Source organism: Chanodichthys erythropterus, chromosome 17 (assembly GCF_024489055.1).
Source record: "Chanodichthys erythropterus isolate Z2021 chromosome 17, ASM2448905v1, whole genome shotgun sequence".
In the NCBI taxonomy this organism is placed as follows: Eukaryota; Metazoa; Chordata; class Actinopteri; order Cypriniformes; family Xenocyprididae; genus Chanodichthys; species Chanodichthys erythropterus.
Window position 1 is genome coordinate 34,769,906 of NC_090237.1, and position 18,047 is coordinate 34,787,952.

The 18,047-nt window shown below is 37.3% G+C and overlaps 2 protein-coding genes across 3 annotated transcripts in view; one reads left to right on the forward strand and one right to left on the reverse strand.

The window, feature by feature from the left end:
- rsrc1 (arginine/serine-rich coiled-coil 1) overlaps positions 1 to 2,643 on the reverse strand; it is a 163,322-nt gene extending 160,679 nt beyond the window's left edge. The window contains exons 1-3 of one of the 2 annotated variants that reach the window (XM_067365371.1): positions 2,537 to 2,600; positions 2,022 to 2,081; positions 1,622 to 1,805 (exon numbers count right to left, since the gene is read on the reverse strand). In XM_067365371.1, the coding sequence (XP_067221472.1) occupies positions 1,622 to 1,805; position 2,022 (185 nt within the window). In that variant the 5' untranslated portion in view covers positions 2,023 to 2,081; positions 2,537 to 2,600. Of the gene's footprint in view, positions 1 to 1,621; positions 1,806 to 2,021; positions 2,082 to 2,536 lie in introns of both variants that reach the window. The other variant, XM_067365372.1, reaches the window with a different exon arrangement.
- A 2,200-nt stretch (positions 2,644 to 4,843) lies between these two features.
- shox2 (shox homeobox 2) lies at positions 4,844 to 9,571 on the forward strand. Its single transcript, XM_067365964.1, has 5 exons — positions 4,844 to 5,114; positions 6,157 to 6,365; positions 8,228 to 8,285; positions 8,586 to 8,674; positions 9,081 to 9,571. Exons 1-5 carry the CDS (start codon positions 4,865 to 4,867, stop codon positions 9,372 to 9,374), a joined length of 900 nt encoding a protein of 299 aa, XP_067222065.1. The 5' UTR covers positions 4,844 to 4,864; the 3' UTR covers positions 9,375 to 9,571.
- Positions 9,572 to 18,047: the final 8,476 nt, after the last annotated feature.

An 18,047-nucleotide genomic window follows, 5' to 3' on the forward strand; every position in this document is an offset into this window, starting at 1 on the left:
AGCTGAATCATCAGACTAGGTAAGCAAGCAAGAACAATAGCGAAAAATGGCAGATGGAGCAATAATAACTGACATGATATTTTAGTGATATTTGTAAACTGTCTTTCTAAATGTTTTGTTAGCATGTTGCTAATGTACTGTTAAATGTGGTTAAAGTTACCATTGTTTCTTATTGTATTCACGGAAACAAGAGTCGTCGTTATTTTCATTATTAAACACTTGCAGTCTGTATAATGCATAAACAACTTCATTCTTTATAAATCTCTCCAACAGTGTAGCATTAGCCATTAGCCACGGAGCACAGCCTCAAACTCATTCAGAATCAAATGTAAACATCCAAATAAATACAATACTCACATAATCCGATGCATGCATGCAGTGTAACACTCTGTAATGATCCATTTTGAGGGTTATATTAGCAGTGTAAACTTTGTTTATGCACTTTTTAAGGCAAGCGCGAGCTCCGTAGGCGGGGCATTTAAAGGGGCCGCAACATGAATCGGCGCATTTCTAATTATGCCCCAAAATAGGCAGTTAAAAAAATGAAAAAAATCTGTGGGGTATTTTGAGCTGAAACTCCACAAACTCATTCAGGGGACACCTAGACTTATATTACATCTTGCAAAAAAAACGTTCGATGGCACCTTTAAAATTGGAAAGAGGTGTACACTAACATCCCAGGTGTAGAATACTTTTTACATAATGGTATTCATCATATCAATTTTTTAGAATCGTGAAATTTCCTTTCTAAAGTTTATAAATATTCGACCAGCACTCGCACACACACACTGCTCCACCTGCCATTGGTCAGGGATCACAAACAGAGCAATGCTGAAAGCATGACAGTGTTCACACCCTTCAGGTGAGTCTAATGAGTGCATAAAACGTCTGCATAATTACACAGACGAGACCACTTAAAAAGAGCTCAACGGATTTACAGCTGTATGTGTGGACATGGCAAACAATGGCTGATCAACAGCACTCCATTTAGCTCCTTGACCTCCACAGACATCCTTCTTTCTGTGAGAGCAGCTATTTCCCATCACATATAATGGCAACTGAGTAAGCATCATGAATAATTGAACTCAGGCAGACAGTGCTAAGTGACTGCATAAAGTAACGTCTGGGTTCAAGAAACTGCGTGCCTGTTTGGGACTCCATGTTCAGTTATAGATAGTAGAATGTTTTGCATCCAGCTGTGGTCCAAATGACTAGATCACTAAACTGAGCCAATTCTGTAATGTAATGTACTGTTTTTCATCTCACGTCTCATTTACTAGCCTGGGGAAAGTAGTTGTAATATATCGGTAACTCTGTAAATTCTCATAGTGACATAAGCCGATCAACACTACAGTTTCCGTGTGATCAGTCACTGATTGCGCATTCTTCCCTGGACCAATGTGCCAGCCGAGCAACTGCCATTGACATGAGCAGGGATGTTACCGGAATAACTCTCTCCAGGTATTTCAGAATTTGTAAATGATAGGTGCTTGGTGTTGAAAAATTTAAGGGCTTGTGATGTCAGGCAAACAAGAAAATTGTTTCAGAAGAAGAACAAGTTATTACATTTAGAAGAAAGATTACAGGGAGAAACTTTTTTATTTCATTCCTCGTTGTCTACCTCCTGTCTGTGACTCTGTTTCGGTCTCTGGAGCGAGTTCGTCTCCGGGAGTGTTTGCTGCGGCTGGTCACTCTGCTTCCAGAGGAGCTGGAGGAGGAAGAGCGCTGTCTCTGTCTCCTCTTCCTCCGGCTTCGACTGTTGTCCTCACTGTCCGAGGAGTGCCGGCCCATGTTCACTCCAGTCACTGGGTTAAATGGGGAGATGTGGAGTAAAAAGTTATTGATGTTAGGACACAAAAATGTGTGTCAGATATTAGAAAGGGTACTAGATATTAAAAAGATGCTGTTACTGTGATTCGGTAGCACAACACATCATGTATGTGTCTGATAAGGATGCAAATTAAATTTACTAAGTTTACAGAGTTGTAAAGACCCCATTCTGAATTAAAATGTACACTTACTTAATCGAACATAAAATTCTTAATGTCTCTTATTTGAAGTCTACTACACACAGTAACGAGCTGAAAAAAGGCAAAACATTACGATTATTAATTTGCATACACTGTCATACCGTAGTATGACACAGCGAGAAATTAGTTAAAAACAGAATGTGCTACTGTTTATATGGTCTAAGGCTGTACTAAATCTTAAATATAACCTTAAAACTGGGCGAAACTTGCGACGCATCCTGACAGGTAGCATGCTTAGAACCACCGTTACTGTTTACAGTTAAAGTGCCTTATTTTATGAAGAAAAATACGGCAGAGCGTGGAAATACGAATATGAAAATGTACATGTCTGTGTACACGCTAAAGATTTCAATTCCAAACGGTGTGTCAGTCTTACTAAGCTCATTCACATTTCCAGACGTTTTCTCTAACACATGTTACGCAACATATAAATAGCGCGCCTGCTAATATATTTTTACGATTATATGTAAAATGACTAATATTTCTATCTATATTCATACTCTTACCTAGTTATCGATACACACTCCTATTGTGTCATAACAGCAACTCACACAGCAGCGCCATGAGCCGATGAACAGACTGAAGTAACCGGTCTGGAGATCATCGATGCGCGCGCAGCCAACAGGCATTACAAATCAAACATGATCGTCAGTCGCTTTCACCTTCTTCTTGTCAGGTTAGCGCAAGATAAGCGTAAAATACAACATTTTTTTATCAGCGACAAGGTCGTTATAAGATACACAATCACAAGACCAATTTTGATTCTTTAAACGTGGATTGTTTGTTGTTTTATGTATTGAGAAACTGCAGGCAGAGTGAAATAATTTGTTAAAAAACACCGTAAATTTTAAGACCAGGTTAATCTTTACTATTTTTGTTCGGAATGTGTTATGGAGGACAAGGCTTTTCTGTCGCATTTGATCAAGACAAAAATAAGATAATTACAATGGGCTATAACTGCCTGGGATATAGACAAATTTTGGGGGGAAATAAGTAGGCTAGTGAAGGTTTTGTCTCATGTTGAAAGTAAAAGCTCGACTACTTAACGTTACACAAAATGCTTTTTTAAAAGTCAGACTTTAAATAGTTCAGACCCTTTTGAAGAAACAAGGCTCACGTCAAATTAAAGATTTGAAGATATGTCTATAAAATATTGACTATTTGTTTAATCAAAATAAGCCGCAACTACAGATTACATGAATACAATTGCATCAAATCTGCACCCTTTTAGATATATCTGTAGCCTACAAACACCTACTAATAGGCCTATGACGTTACTTAGCCTAACATTTAGGCTAAATTAATAAAAAATTAAACAGCCTATTATTATTAGCTAATTATCTTCGTGTGAAATGGGTGAAATGCTTAGCTTGGTCAATTAAAATGGAATAATATATTTATTTATTTATTTGTATTTATTTATTTGTTTATTTTTGCTGCTTTTCGAATAATATGCCTATTGAATGCGTGGATGCTTAGGGTTATATAAATCTGAAATAAGGAGCATGTACCCTGCAAGTCAAATATTTCATTGTGAGGTAGGCCTAATTATTAAAAGGGAGGTGATGAGAAGGTGTGATTTACCAGTAAAGTGCGTGTAGTTTTGTATCTCATTTTCCGTCTTATTTAATCTACTTTTTTTTAATTAGCTCTTGATCCCCAAATAGCTACACTTATTTACGTACACGGCTACAACCATGCAAATATGCAATAATTTTACAAAGTTTGTGTAATTAAATAGCAATAAAACAGCATAGAAAAATATTTTTTTCAAGTCATCATTAGAAACAGTTGTCCTTTGAGAGCTGAAATATTACTTTAAATATATTTTTTAAAAAAATAGTGAATATTCCTTTTAAGCTGCATGCATTCTGAATAAAATCATCAAACTTAAAAACAGCACGTTTTAAGTTATTGAACTCACGCTCGCATCTATAGCACCTATTACGAGGCTATTTAATAAACTGCATTATGGAAGACATAATATAGAAATTGTTTAAATTGTTAATTTAGAGTCTCTTTAAATTATTTCGATTAAAGGTGTTTCTTCTTCATATTATCATTACATTTGACTATCACTAAAAAGACGTTAATTGTGGAAGACTCTCGCTCTCTAATATCATTACACATATTATCAACTGTATAAAACAGAAGAAGGTTAAATAATTATCGCGCAAAAAGCCTGCAGCTGTTTTCTGTGCGGATGTATTTTTTTTTTAATTTCTCTTCTACAAGAGAATTGTGGGCCAAAATGCAATTCTTAACGATGTCGCTTCCACGATCACAAAGTGCACATTTCTCTTTGCTCTTCTCGTTACTCTATATCACGGTCTCATTTTCCAGCTCAGATCAAAGAGTTGGCGAATAAGATGTCCATGGTGTGCCCTTCTGAGTATTTTTGGCCTCACCCCAGCAGAGCATCATCATCATCATCATCATGCCTGGTGTTTCAAAACTCTAACCAGCTTAATGACATTAATTTGCTCCTCTTGTCAATCTTAGCCAATAGCAAGCATGGAAGGGTGATGTGGATCTGAAGGACAGATAAGGTTCCCCCCACCCCACCCCAACCCGCCTCTATGGGAAGGGGGCTCGTGGTGAGGGAAGGTAATGCGCGCGGATCAAGGGGCAGACGCTTCGCTAAGTATAAATAGTGTGACTTCAATAGTGAATCGGCAGCAAGTCTGTACACTCCGCAACAAGAGGAATTGTCAAAGATCTCATCACATCATCTCGCATTTAGGCCGATAGAAAGAGAACACTGTTGATGTCTTATGGTAGACTGCTGAGGATCTAAAGGGAAGATTGTGCTTTTTTTCTTCTTGGGTGCAGTGATGGAAGAACTTACCGCGTTTGTCTCCAAATCTTTTGATCAGAAAGTCAAGGAAAAGAAGGAAGTGATCACGTACCGGGAGGTGCTGGAGACCGGATCGGTAAGAAATAGGGAAAGCCTGTCGGTGGAACCGGTTCGCGAGGAGGTGAACAGTATCACGCGGAGCGCCGTGCGCTCTTCGCCGGCCAGGGAAGCGGACATGCTCGCGTCAGAGAGAAGCAGAGACTCGAGCAGTCCCAAACTTACAGACGGTGAGTCCTTTTTGTTACATTTATATGTTGCAGGGCATTCGTTAAAATGATGTAACCACGCCGTTTTCTTTTTCATAGGCCTTTCTCTATATTTTAAGTTTTATAACTTTCGATATATAGCCTATACATTTTGTTTTAAAGTTACGTTCATTTTGTCAAGGCTACACGAAAACACGTAATAATTTGACAGGCATCACTTTCAAAATATGAGCAGCCTGAAAACAAAACTGCCAAGAATCAGTCAAAAGTTCAAGTGCTAAAACTGAGCGCTGTAAAATTGTAGCTGTATTTTATTGGATAGTTGCATGTCTATAGCTATTTTAATTAATATTGTTTGCAAATATTGTTTGTAATACTTTGTATTTAGAGGCTTGAAAGAATTACAGATTATAACTATCTATAGACTGATAAAAGATAAATATATGGCTACCCGTATAGACATATTAAGGCTTCTGTAAGCTACTGCTAAACAGAAAAAGAAATGACTGTAGAAAACAAACAAAGAATGTGCTAGTGTATTATAAATCAACGCATTTTTTAGTATGAGACACAATGAAGGCCTATAATTCAATAATTTGAAGTCTGAGACTTAAAATAATATCACAAGAGCATACAGCCATAATTATAATAATAATAGGCTAATAATGTAAATTGCAGATTATTTCGATTAGACGTTATTCTTTTTCTTTTAGCATCTAATTGTGACCGCATGTTGTTTTGTTTTCACATTTTAATGCATGTTAGTTATCATTTTGACAGCAGGGGTTTTCATTCAGATACGTTAATTATTGTCTTTATTGATTTCATTTTCATAACATTGACCCGTTTTGCCAGGCTGTTAATTTAACGTGCAATAGGATAATATTCCTGTCATAAGCATCCGGTTCAGAGAGAGAAAGAAACTCCATGCATATGTATAGTGTGTAAATAATTAAAGAGCTCTGTGTAGGACAAAACATCCGTGACCGACATCAGTGGGCACATACTGCCCTCATTTCACACTGGATGAAGCGTTCATTTCTATTTCCTGCTCTGTTTTCAGGTAATACAGACATGAAAGAACGCAAAGAGGATTGTAAGCCGCTGGAGGACGAGACACAGACTAAAATCAAGCAGAGAAGGAGTCGGACTAACTTTACCCTTGAGCAGCTGAATGAGCTGGAGAGACTGTTCGATGAAACGCACTATCCGGACGCCTTTATGAGAGAAGAGCTGAGCCAGAGACTCGGGCTGTCGGAGGCCAGGGTGCAGGTCAGGCACTTCATCTGCTGTCGATGTGTGCTGCAATGTTTGGAGTGTGTGTGTGTGTGTGTGTGTGTGTGTGTGTGTGTGTGTGTGTGTGTGTGGTTTCCCTTGCCAGAGCGAAATCGTTTCGATTACTGCTAATGTTAAACGTAACAGGCTAAATACAATAACATATTAGGTGCTAATCACTTGTTAATGAATTATATACACACACACACACACACACACACACACACACACACACACACACACACACACACACACACACACACACACACACATTATATATAGGCCTATATATATATAGCTGTATATACACACACATAACGCACATAATTTTGCACGTTAAGTCCATTAAGTCTATGAATGTAATGACACAGCAACTTTAACACTGCACAGAGGTTTTATTTAAAAAAAAAAAAAAAAAAAAAAAGATTTCTAAGCTTTCATAAGCATTTAGAGACAAAAAATGTAATTGTAGACTATTTGAAATACGATCGATAAATAAAAGAGCTAGTTATAGGCATATAAATAGTCGTTTTTAAAATGTTACAGGGACACTCCTTGTGGTGAAATTGTAGTTCATATAACCTGCCTCAATAAAATTAGATATCAGCTTATATGTGTCGAATGGTGGGATGAAATTGTAGAAAATAAAAGTGGCTTAAATACACGCCGCTGAGCTATAATGAATAAAACAATGAACAAAAATTATTCCCTGATTTGTGCGCATTGGCCCTGCAGGCAACATCTGTAGTGTGCTTTTTAGGATGGGGAAGACCATCTGCACAGAAACATAATAAGGCTCAATATATGTGTAACAAGAGACGAGCGACTGAGCAGAATAATGACATTCAACATAGACATTGGCTCTGCTGTGATTGATCAGAAAAAAAAAAAAAAAACAATATCTTATTTCATTCTCTTTTATCTATTCATTCCTTGGGTGGGGATATAAAATTCACTCTTTGAATACACTGGTCCTTTTAAAAATGGGCTCAAAAGACCTCCCTGGAAAAAGTTAAACCATCGTCTCTCTTTGGGATCTTACCAAAGGGCATTGTCCCAAGCAAGGCCTGCGGATTTACATAAATTATCTATCATTTTTACCCAAATAAAGATCTGATGCTCTTTTCATATTCAGTATTCACAGACAAGGCCACACCGCTGGCTCAAAGACTACACTACCATTTTAACGGATGAAGTCATAATGTCCTGGCCATATCGTATATGTATAATCGTGTTTCCACTTTCACTTACAGCAGAAATATCATGCAAATGCCGTGTCGATTGCTCCGTTGTTAGGCTGAATCAAAATCCATAAACAGTGCAGTGGAAATATGCGCGATTCAAAACAGATGCCTGGCATACAATCATTTCCAAATCTCTTATTCCCATGACATAGGCTATAAGGCAAAAAAAAAAAAAAAAAAAAAAAAAAAGTAACAAAAACTTTCTTTCGGATATAGGCAATTAATGTCCCAATTTTAGCCCACCCCTGAAGTCCAGGCATATCGTCCCATGCTGGGTATTTGCTATCAGAGGATCAGTTCGCTTCTTCTGGGACTCTAATCCCTGGATAGATCAAACCGTTGGAGAAAGACGATATATTATGGCACTATTTCAAATGCATTACATCAAGATTCTGTTTCTTTCCGTTTGTTTAACATTTGAACAAATCTGTTTGTTTTGTGGTTTGTTGGCCGCGCCGCTCGTTATAAAGATATAATAATTAAAATGTGCGGTTACGCATTATGAATATTTTAGAGGTCCACAGGGATACGTAGTTTTACTGAGACTGTTGTCATTTTGGGAGGATTTACACATGCCCTCACCAACAGCTGTCAATCAATGTCTTCTGCTTTCAGGTTTGGTTTCAGAACCGACGGGCCAAATGCAGAAAGCAGGAAAATCAGTTACATAAAGGTGCGTGAATGCAAATAGCAAACAAATAATTTAGCAATCGCTATTATCAGTTTTAATTTGTTTTATTACATTTTTTATTTAAATGTATTTTTTATATATAGCCTATGATTTATTTTATTTATTTATTTTTTAAAATTTATGGGCTACTTTTATTTGATATCAAATCATGTTTAAATATGATATACCTACGGTGTGTCTACAATGTTTTATACTGTGAAATAGTGTGCAGTCTCTCGTTTTTAAGCACATAGGCCTAGCATAAATGGCGTGTAAAGAAAACTCGGTGTCAATATTTTTCAGGAGTTCTCATCGGAGCGGCGAGTCAGTTTGAAGCGTGTCGAGTCGCTCCATATGTCAACGTGGGAGCTCTGCGCATGCCATTCCAGCAGGCAAGTTACTCTGAAAAGCCCAATGCAGAGGCGTCCGTCCTGCAGACTTTGTACAATTCCTGTGAACCCTCTATGGGGCACTGCACACTCAAATCTCTCTCTCTCTCTCTCTTTGTTATTGCTCTATTGCAATGTCACCATAAGAGAGAAGTTTGTCTTTGACGAAGAATATAAACACAGGCCTACTGTTATTCCACTAGATGAGATTTGTGAATTTGTCTGTTTGCTTCATGGATTTGAGTCATATTCAGGGGAGCATATAGTTACCAACACAACGGAATACAGGTGTCCGAATGCATTTTTTATGATGATAAATGCAATTGATCCAGTGCCCAGTAACAGCTCTGCATAGTCTCTCTCAAGTTAATGTGTTTCTCCCCCTCTCTTCCCACCCGTGCGTCCATAGGATAGTCATTGCAACGTGCCGCCCTTCTCCTTTCAGGTGCAGGCGCAGCTGCAGCTGGACAGCGCCGTGGCCCACGCTCATCATCACCTGCACTCGCACCTGGCGGCGCACGCGCCGTACATGATGTTTCCCGCACCACCTTTCGGGTTGCCCCTGGCGACGCTCGCGGCGGAATCAGCCTCTGCAGCTTCGGTGGTGGCGGCGGCAGCGGCCGCGAAAACCACCAACAAAAACTCAAGCATCGCGGATCTGAGACTGAAGGCGAAAAAACACGCCGCGGCGCTGGGACTGTGACGTCACAAATCATCGCGCGCAACGATGGCTTGTTGAAGTACACGACAGAAAAACACATTATTTATGTTTTCTTATGAAGGACACGCGAGGAAAAAAAAGGATAGGCTATTTATAAGAACACAAACTGTGAAGTGGACAACTTTACGTGGATCTTTTCATGGATGAAGGGATGCGAACAACTACAAAATGCTGAACTATACGAGAAAATCGAACTTTTAGTGAACTTTTGCAGAAGACAAGAAGCTGAATCTGAATATAATACTGATATAAAGCAGCTGGGACGATTGTTCGGCTGTTTGTGTGACAACGCCAACATTTCTGCTTTAATACGTTATTAGTAAATAATGAAAATAAAGAGGCTGGCCTCGTTTTATTTGAAACAAAGTTTCTCTGTGGATATTTGTGAAATATTACAGAAATCACTTTTGTTGCCAAACATGAAAACTCCAGTGTTGAACATGCGTTTCTGTCCTCACGGATAACACACGATTTAAGTTTTATGCTCTTTGGTTTCTGAAACAAAATAAATGAGCATTAAATGAAACGACGATCATTCCTTTACTTATTAATAATTACTGAGTGTATTGTGAATATAATCAAATATCAGGTAATTATTCGATGGAGGGTTTCCGTCTAATTTCAATTGCATTGATGCCCAGTTCACATGAACACACATCAGGCTTTTATTCTCGGTGTATAAATCAAATTCAGGTAACACTAATATGGATATGGTACGGGCACATGTAAAATACCTATGTTAATACCAACAAAAATGATTTTGGATGTTTTATGCTTCATCAAGGGTTTGTGGGAGCACTCTGGATTTTCATTGCTACTTTTCGTTCTTGTTCCTTCATCTCTTTCTCAGTGTGTACAACCATGTGAATCTCTTAATGTACTGTTCATGTTTTATAAGGGTTATAAAAACATCGACTGCGGGCACTCATTTTTTTATGATATCTCTGATTTTATCATGACTGTGAAACGTGAGCTCACCTAAACACCGTGTTTTCGATTCATAAAATAAATGTCAAAAACTGTAGCACCTGTGTCATGGTATATACGCAGCCTAGCTCGTTTTATTTAATTTTTAATCTAATGGATATGTTTAAACAGACGTTTGCACTTTATTCTTTTTAGAATCGGTCGACGCTGGCGGTGTCTCTGAAATTATAAGCTACTGTAAAATAATTAAAAGTCGACACGTTTCTGTTTTGTTTGAATGATTCTGTTGTGCATGTTAAGCATTATAGGCCACTGTTATTTAAGATTATTTTAAAATGTTGTCAAAAATCATTTAGTCTATATATGATATATATTTTACAAATATTAGGGAAAAACTCAGATCTAGATGTGAAACATATGGAGACTTCCGCTGACCTTTAGCACTTCATCTGCAGTGGAATAGTCAATAACACTTTAGGATTTTTTTTTTTAAAGGAATAAATATTTTAATATAAATATATTAAATATTTAATATTAAATATTAAATATTTTAATATTAAATATTTTTGTTAATTTTGTTAATTTCCAAAGCCAAACTAATGGTGATAAATAATTAATTAAATAATAATAGTAATAATAAAAATATATGGAAATGTATTTGCATGTGTAAAATGGACTGTAGCCTACCTTCATAAATGGTATCCTACATCACTCGTAGTCTTCTGTATCAAGCCGCCTATAGAGATTTAAAGCGGTTCTCTTGAGAATTTGATAAATACCAAATGCCATCTCTTATCGTGAATAACCTTGTCTGGTCTGGTTACTGTCTGGATACAAAGTACAATGTTTTGACCTATTAATTAATACTACTTTAACAAACGCGTGGTATAAAGAGGACTTGTGTATCCAGCTCGAGGGTTGGACTCGGACGCCAGCGCTATTGAATTATTGATTCCTGTTAGAGACAAACTTGTGAATGGAGATCGTTGTACAGTATATGGAGGGCGAAAGGTGGGTTTTAAAAATTAGCGCTTCGACCCAACGCGGATACATTTACCAGTTTTTTTGGACATCGAGCATCGGATATCATTTTTTCTTCTCTTTTCTTTATAAAGACGCACGGCAGTTTTCTTCTAGGCTAAGTGAGAGTCACCATGGTAAACTAGTAGTCTATGACCTTGAACTTGAGCTAGAGAAGTGATTTGAAGAATAAGTGAATTAAATTAGAGACCTAGACCGCAAAAAGCACTATAACAAATTGCACAGTAAATATGACATTAACAACCTAAATTCTGAAATTACAATATTTTATTATATTATGATATGCATTCCTTGAGCAGCTGTCCGGCCTTGAATGTTTATTGTAGAATTTACATTAAGGGCATGTAAAATGCGTGCAGTGACTAATGGGATGAACTTCAGATTCTTCAGAGAGGGTAAAGAACTGATCTGTGAATCAAAAAATTACAGGTTAAAATCAAGGGGTGTTTTATAAAATAAAACGCGATGCATAAAATTATAAAGGGAAATCAGTGCAGACTAGGTCGTTTTCACTCATAACATGATACATTTCTTTATAAAAACAAAAAATAAGTACATTTCCTTGCTTTGTAGGTTCCCACAATGGGGGAAAACCCATTAGCCAGTACACGAACATTATAATTTGGTATGTTTAGGCAAGCATAGGGACTTATCGGAACAATTTAACATGACTTTTCCTCTGGCTCAATTGTTAGAGCAGGGTGCTAACAGTGCCAAGCTTATGGGTTCGATTCCAAAGGAACACACATAATAATAAATCTTGAATGTGTAGTGTGTTGCTGCCAGATGCATAGAGATTTGTCTTTATTTCATTTTAATTTAATTTTATTTTTTCATTAACAATAATTGTTTAACCATTATGGTGATTAGTGTTCAGTTTGGTTAGGGATCGTACACTATCTTCCAGCATTTGCAAAAGTGTTTCAATTTGCTGACATTTATAAATTTGGAGAACAATATGATGTTGAATTTTGATTATCAAGTCCCCCACAATATTGTTTTAGAAGAGCTACCAAACATGCTTTAAAATATGCAATGCAAGTTTTTTTGTAATAGTCTTGAAAACGTACAGACATCAGCACTCAGCATACAAAACATGACAATGGTGACAAAAACCAAATTCATTTTCATATTAAGATAAACCCAGAACATTACAAAACGAGCCACAAAAACAAAAACAGCAACAAACCAGCAAGCAGTAAAAAATGCAACACCATCATTTATTCATGCCTGCAGAAGACATGCTATTACAGTTAATCTGTTAAAAATACAGTAATGTAGACAAAGCTAGTCGTCCTAATTACACAGCACAGCTTTGCAGTGAAATTACTAAAAATAACTGTGAATTTACAAACATGTACATTGATTGTTTACAGTAAACAGTGTTTTTCACTGTAAAAACTTTCATTCTTTTACAGTAACTTACCGTTGCAGTAAATTGCCATGCAATTTACAATATTTTTACAGTGTTTTAGGAATTCACAAATTCTTCAACCCAAGGATATAATGGCATGTCGTATCCAAAAACTTGAACTTGATTTACATCTGGAGAGCTTTTAAATGTATAAAAGTCCTCTTTTTCTTTCTTTTATTCTCTATCTCTCAGTGTTAAGTCTTATCCATCTACAAGTACTCAGGGAGACAACAGGACGGGAACACTGAAGTACTTTTTAGATTAATGATGAAGAGAGCAATCGTTTTTCCCCCCACACTCTCTTCAGTCAACAGGCTTCACACCAGCATAGAGCCATACTGACTCCATGTCTTTCTGTGCTGGCTCCACATTCCTCCTTCTTCCTTTCCTTCATCTCTTTCCTTTCCTCTCTCCGTTCTGCAATGATCTTTAAGATGCGCAAGTGTGACTCACCGGAGTGGGAGGTTCACACAACTGTATCCCGGCACATTGTGGCCTAGAAATGATACTGAGAGCCATGCGAACCCCTGTAAACTTCAAGCAGTTAACCCTGCACTGACGATAAGACAAGTAAAGCAGCATTTTGAGGGTCAGGCTCATCCCTTGAGCTGTCTATGGTGTATATCTGAGCTTCATGACCTGTTGCTAAATTTACCACTGTACAGACAGTTAATGCTGAACAGTCATCTCCAAACAGGCTTTAGGCCTTTATCATACAGCTGAGCAGACCAACAGTGCTTCTACCCATTACAGAGCCACCATATCTACACTTAAGTTGTTTTATTGTGAAATCTGAAGCATGCAAGTTCGCTGTCTCCACTAAAGATGACATATTAAATATGTCTCTGAGCCCGTAAGAGAGGCCTAGAGAGGTAGTGTGTTTGAGAAAATGTCAATGAATGTTGAATCAAACTCCGAAGCAGTCATGAAAGGAGGTGAAGAGAGCGAGAGAACACAAAGATAAGGTAGCTCTCTAAAGGTTTGCCTTTGTTATATATTAAGTGCTGCGAAAGAGAAATGTGCGCACATCATCAGACAAAAGACAAGCAACATCAGGGGAGAGCAAGAAGATGAAAGAGAGACTTCAAAGGTGTGAAATGGAGTGAAAGTGAGACAGAAACCTGCCTAAAACTTGCTCAAACAGACCAATTAAAGCAGCCTATTGCTTGGATTTACCCTATGAGCAGGTCTATGAGAGTGAGTATGAGCCACTTCATAACCAAAGACCCATTTTGTGTGTGTGTGTGTGTGTGTGAGTGTATAATTTCAAATGGGATGCAGATGAAAACAATGGGACTGACCAAATAAAGTGCTGGGAAAAATGGCAACACTTGCAGCAATTTAATTTATCTGTTAGGAAGAAGGCTTCACAATACCAAATGAAGTCAAACAAAGTGAGGAATTGTTGTTCAGCATCCTGTTTAGGTAGTGCAGACGGACCAGCAAATCTTTTATGGACTATGAGCATTTATTTATTTTCGATGTAATTCCTGTTGCAGCTGGCAGCAACACAACTGAATAACAACAATTAATTGGCCCTGAAAGGAGGACAAAACTGTTATGAGGCATTTCATCCTTGAAAAGTGAAAATCACAAAAATGTAAAAAAAAAAAAAAAGCATATACCCTTGTGATAGTAATACTATAAGTTTATTCTCTCCAGTTGAAGTTGTAAATTAACCATACATAATTTTCTATTTTGTTTATTTGACTTGAATATATTTTCATCAAGAAGGAACATTGGAATATTCTTTGAAACAATGTGCTATGACAATAACCATACACTCACGTCATGAGATATTTATACTAAGAGTCTTGAATTACACAAATCTCAGTATGAACTCTACCGCTTTGTTGAAGTCAGTATTGTATACAGAAATTAACAGAGTGTGTCTCAAAACAGCTGGATAAGTATGGCAATTCATAAAACCAGGCAAAAAAAGCTAAACACAGATCCACTTTCCTCCAAGAAAACTTAATACTTCACTTCCAAATTCAGCTTTAACATGAAGCTTGACTTAAAGGGTTCACCCAAAAATGAAAATTATCCCATGATTTACTCTCAAGCCAGATTTATATGACTATCTTCTTTCAGACGAACACAATTGGAGTTATATTAAAAAATATCCTGGCTCTTCCAAGCTTTATAATGGTAGTGAATGGCGCTCACGATTTGAAGCCCAAAAAAGTGCATCCATCCATCATAAGAGTAATCCACATGGCTCCAGGGGGTTAATAAAGGCTTTCTGAAGCGAAGCGATGGGTTTTTGTAAGAAAAATATACATATTTAAAACTTTATGAATTAAAATAACTAGCTTCTAGCAGATGGCCTACGCAAGTCGACTTGTACCAAAATAGTAACTTCTGACGTGATGTAGGATGTAGGATGTAGGAGTAGTGTAAGATTAGATGAGTCTTGTGGTTCAAACAAATAGGGCTGGGCAACAAACTCAAGCTCCTCTTCTCTTATATCAAAATCCTCCAACATTTCTCTTAAAAAATGATCATTTTAGACTTCTAATTTATGACCAGTGTTTTGTTTTGCTCTATCCTCTGCGTTCCATGTTCTTCATTGCTTCATGTGTTGGGTCAGGGGTTACTCTTCAGCCAAAAATCGATGTGTATTGCCGTCTGCCTGAAGCTAGGTATTATAGTTAATAAAGTTTTAAATATGGATATTTTTCTTACAAAAACCCATCGATTTTCTTCTGAAGGCCATTATTAACCCCTGAAGCAGTATGGATTACTTTGATGATAGACTGATGCATTTTTTTGAGCTTCAAAATCATGAGTGCCTGCTGGGAAGCTGGGAAGAGCCAGGATATTTTTTTAAATATAATTTGGATTGTGTTCGTCTCAAAGAACACCTAGGATGGCTTAAGCGTGAGTAAATTTTCATTTTTGGGTGAATTATCCTTTTAAAGCCCATTTGTGCCATTTCTTCACCAGGGCAAGACGACCTAAGAAATCACACCCGAAAGACGTCTTTTTTCTCTAAACGTTCAAGCAGAGATTTTGAGAGCAAAACTTTAGATGGAGAAATGCAGAGGTGTTCAGACACTTAAATGTGTAGTGGGAGATATGCAGTATCAAGCTCTGATATTTAGATTATTTATCAATTGAATTATATAAGCAGTGATCCTATACTGTAAAAAATTATTTTCATGATTTGACATTTTTTCTTTTGTTAAATCAACTAGGATAACTAATGCGGTTCAGATAACATAATATTTTGAGTTTCTGTCTCCTTCATTGTATTAACTCAAATTTTTAATTTCATTGAACTTAACATTTTAAGGCAACCAGGTAACGTTTTTAAGTTAAATCAACAATTTATTTTTTTTTTTTTTTTACAGTCTAGTCATCTTGCTCAGAGTAAATACTTAAAGTTAAACAGAACCCTAAATGGACCCACTCTAATGGGTTATGTGGTATCATTGACCTGAGCAGGCAAGAATATAAATATATATAAAAATAGCTCAGGTCAATTTCAGCTGAACGTGCGCTTGTGGTTTGTGGATAATGCAGATGAATAGATTGTTACTCAATATAAAATTATGTCACAGTCTTTAAAGAGACAGACTAAGTAGACATGATGTTCCAGGGAAACATCACAGGGGCTGTCAGGGGCAAGCAGGCTTTGATGGAACAGGATTTAACACGGCTCCTACAGAGCTATTGGATTACCTATTTGGCCCAGTGATCTGGCAACATTTAATTAAATAGCCATGCATTAGCGTCCATGTGTGCAAGAATGGTGTGGCGTGTGTGTGTGTGTGCGATGGAACCGTATCTTGTTCTGAATACAAAACAGAATTTTGCAAGCATGCCTACAGATTCCGTCTGTATCACCTCTAATCTTTACTTAATATTCTCTCTCTCTCTTGTTAAAACATTTAAGCTTTTGGTTCACTTTAAGACACTTGAGACAATTTAGCATTGTACTCACAGTGCTGTCAGTCATCACGCTATTTGAGAAAGCAGTGAAATCTGCGCTTAAGAACATATTCTCTTTCTTGTTAATATATAAAGACTCTTTCCATGTCTCTGCAGAGTCATATTATTTAAAAAACATACTGATCTCACATCAGTTTTTGCCTTTGCATTCAGTGAAGTCAGAAGGCGTCATGTCTGATTCTGGATCAGCACATGATTGCATGAAAACCCAACACCAAAAAGGGATGTGCGCACATCATGTGACAAAGGAATGTGAGTGTTGATTCCACCAGTGGAGGACGGGAGCGATAAAACACGAAGAGATAGAAGTAGAAGAACCCTGGGAGTCACACTGTCGTGGGATGAGTACAAGAGCGAGGTGGCGCAGACACAAGAGGGGTCCTTTGTCATTTTGGAGAGGGCCTTAAAAACGCTACATCTTATCTTAATGAGTACAGGGGGATCTTTTAACAGGTCACACTCCAGATTGTTTGACAGACAGTGTCGTCCTTTCTGATTTGCCATTTAGGCAAAGAGCTGATACTAGATACACATGAATTTCCATCTCTTATATTTTAAAGTCCCCATTAAATAAAATGGACATAGCACACATTACTAGTCTTGTGGTGAACAGTTAAGCAGTGCAAGTTAATCTACAGTTAATCTTGCTTCCTTAACATATCCCTTCCAGATGCCTGAAGTATGAAACTAGTTGAACAAACTCTGAGTTTCAGAGAAAGTTTAGAGTTGACAAAACCATACAAATCCAACTTGGTTTAGATCAAGTTCAACAGGCTCACAATGCTTGGTATAAACATTTTCGGTCAACTCAGGTTTGATCCAGAGTTTGCGATTAACTCTGCAGCGAACAGCCAATCACACGAAATATGGAGAGCATCGGTTTGATTCACTTCTCGCCAGAGAGTCGGCGCAATTCACTTCTCTGCTGAAGATTAAGAGATCATTATGAAAAATATATGAATTTAAACACATTTACAAGGCAGGAATAAGCTGCTAAAGGCAGCTGAATTAAAACTTCTGACTATATCAATGCATGTATATCAACTAAAGTTAAATAATAATAATTTATATAAGTTCACAAAGAGCTCAAAAGAATACAAACTAATCCCAACCTGGGTAGGAACTGAAACCGGCTTCATGCAACAGACCTCAGGAGGTGCCCTAAAATCAAGCTCCGCCCTCTATTCAATATTCCTTTTCACTTGGAATTACGTCACAATACTGAAAAAATGAAGTCGTTCTCAACTTCCGGTTGACATTGATTTTAATATCAGAGCAGTTATGTATATTTAACATACATTCATTTATAATGTGGG

Bases quoted from the DNA above. Each gene is read 5' to 3' on its own strand.
- shox2 (XM_067365964.1), top strand. From the start codon at position 4,865: ATGGAAGAACTTACCGCGTTTGTCTCCAAATCTTTTGATCAGAAAGTC. The intron at 6,366-8,227 runs GTCAGGCACTTC...TTCTGCTTTCAG, and splicing joins TGTCGGAGGCCAGGGTGCAG to GTTTGGTTTCAGAACCGACG. The intron at 8,286-8,585 runs GTGCGTGAATGC...AATATTTTTCAG, and splicing joins GGAAAATCAGTTACATAAAG to GAGTTCTCATCGGAGCGGCG.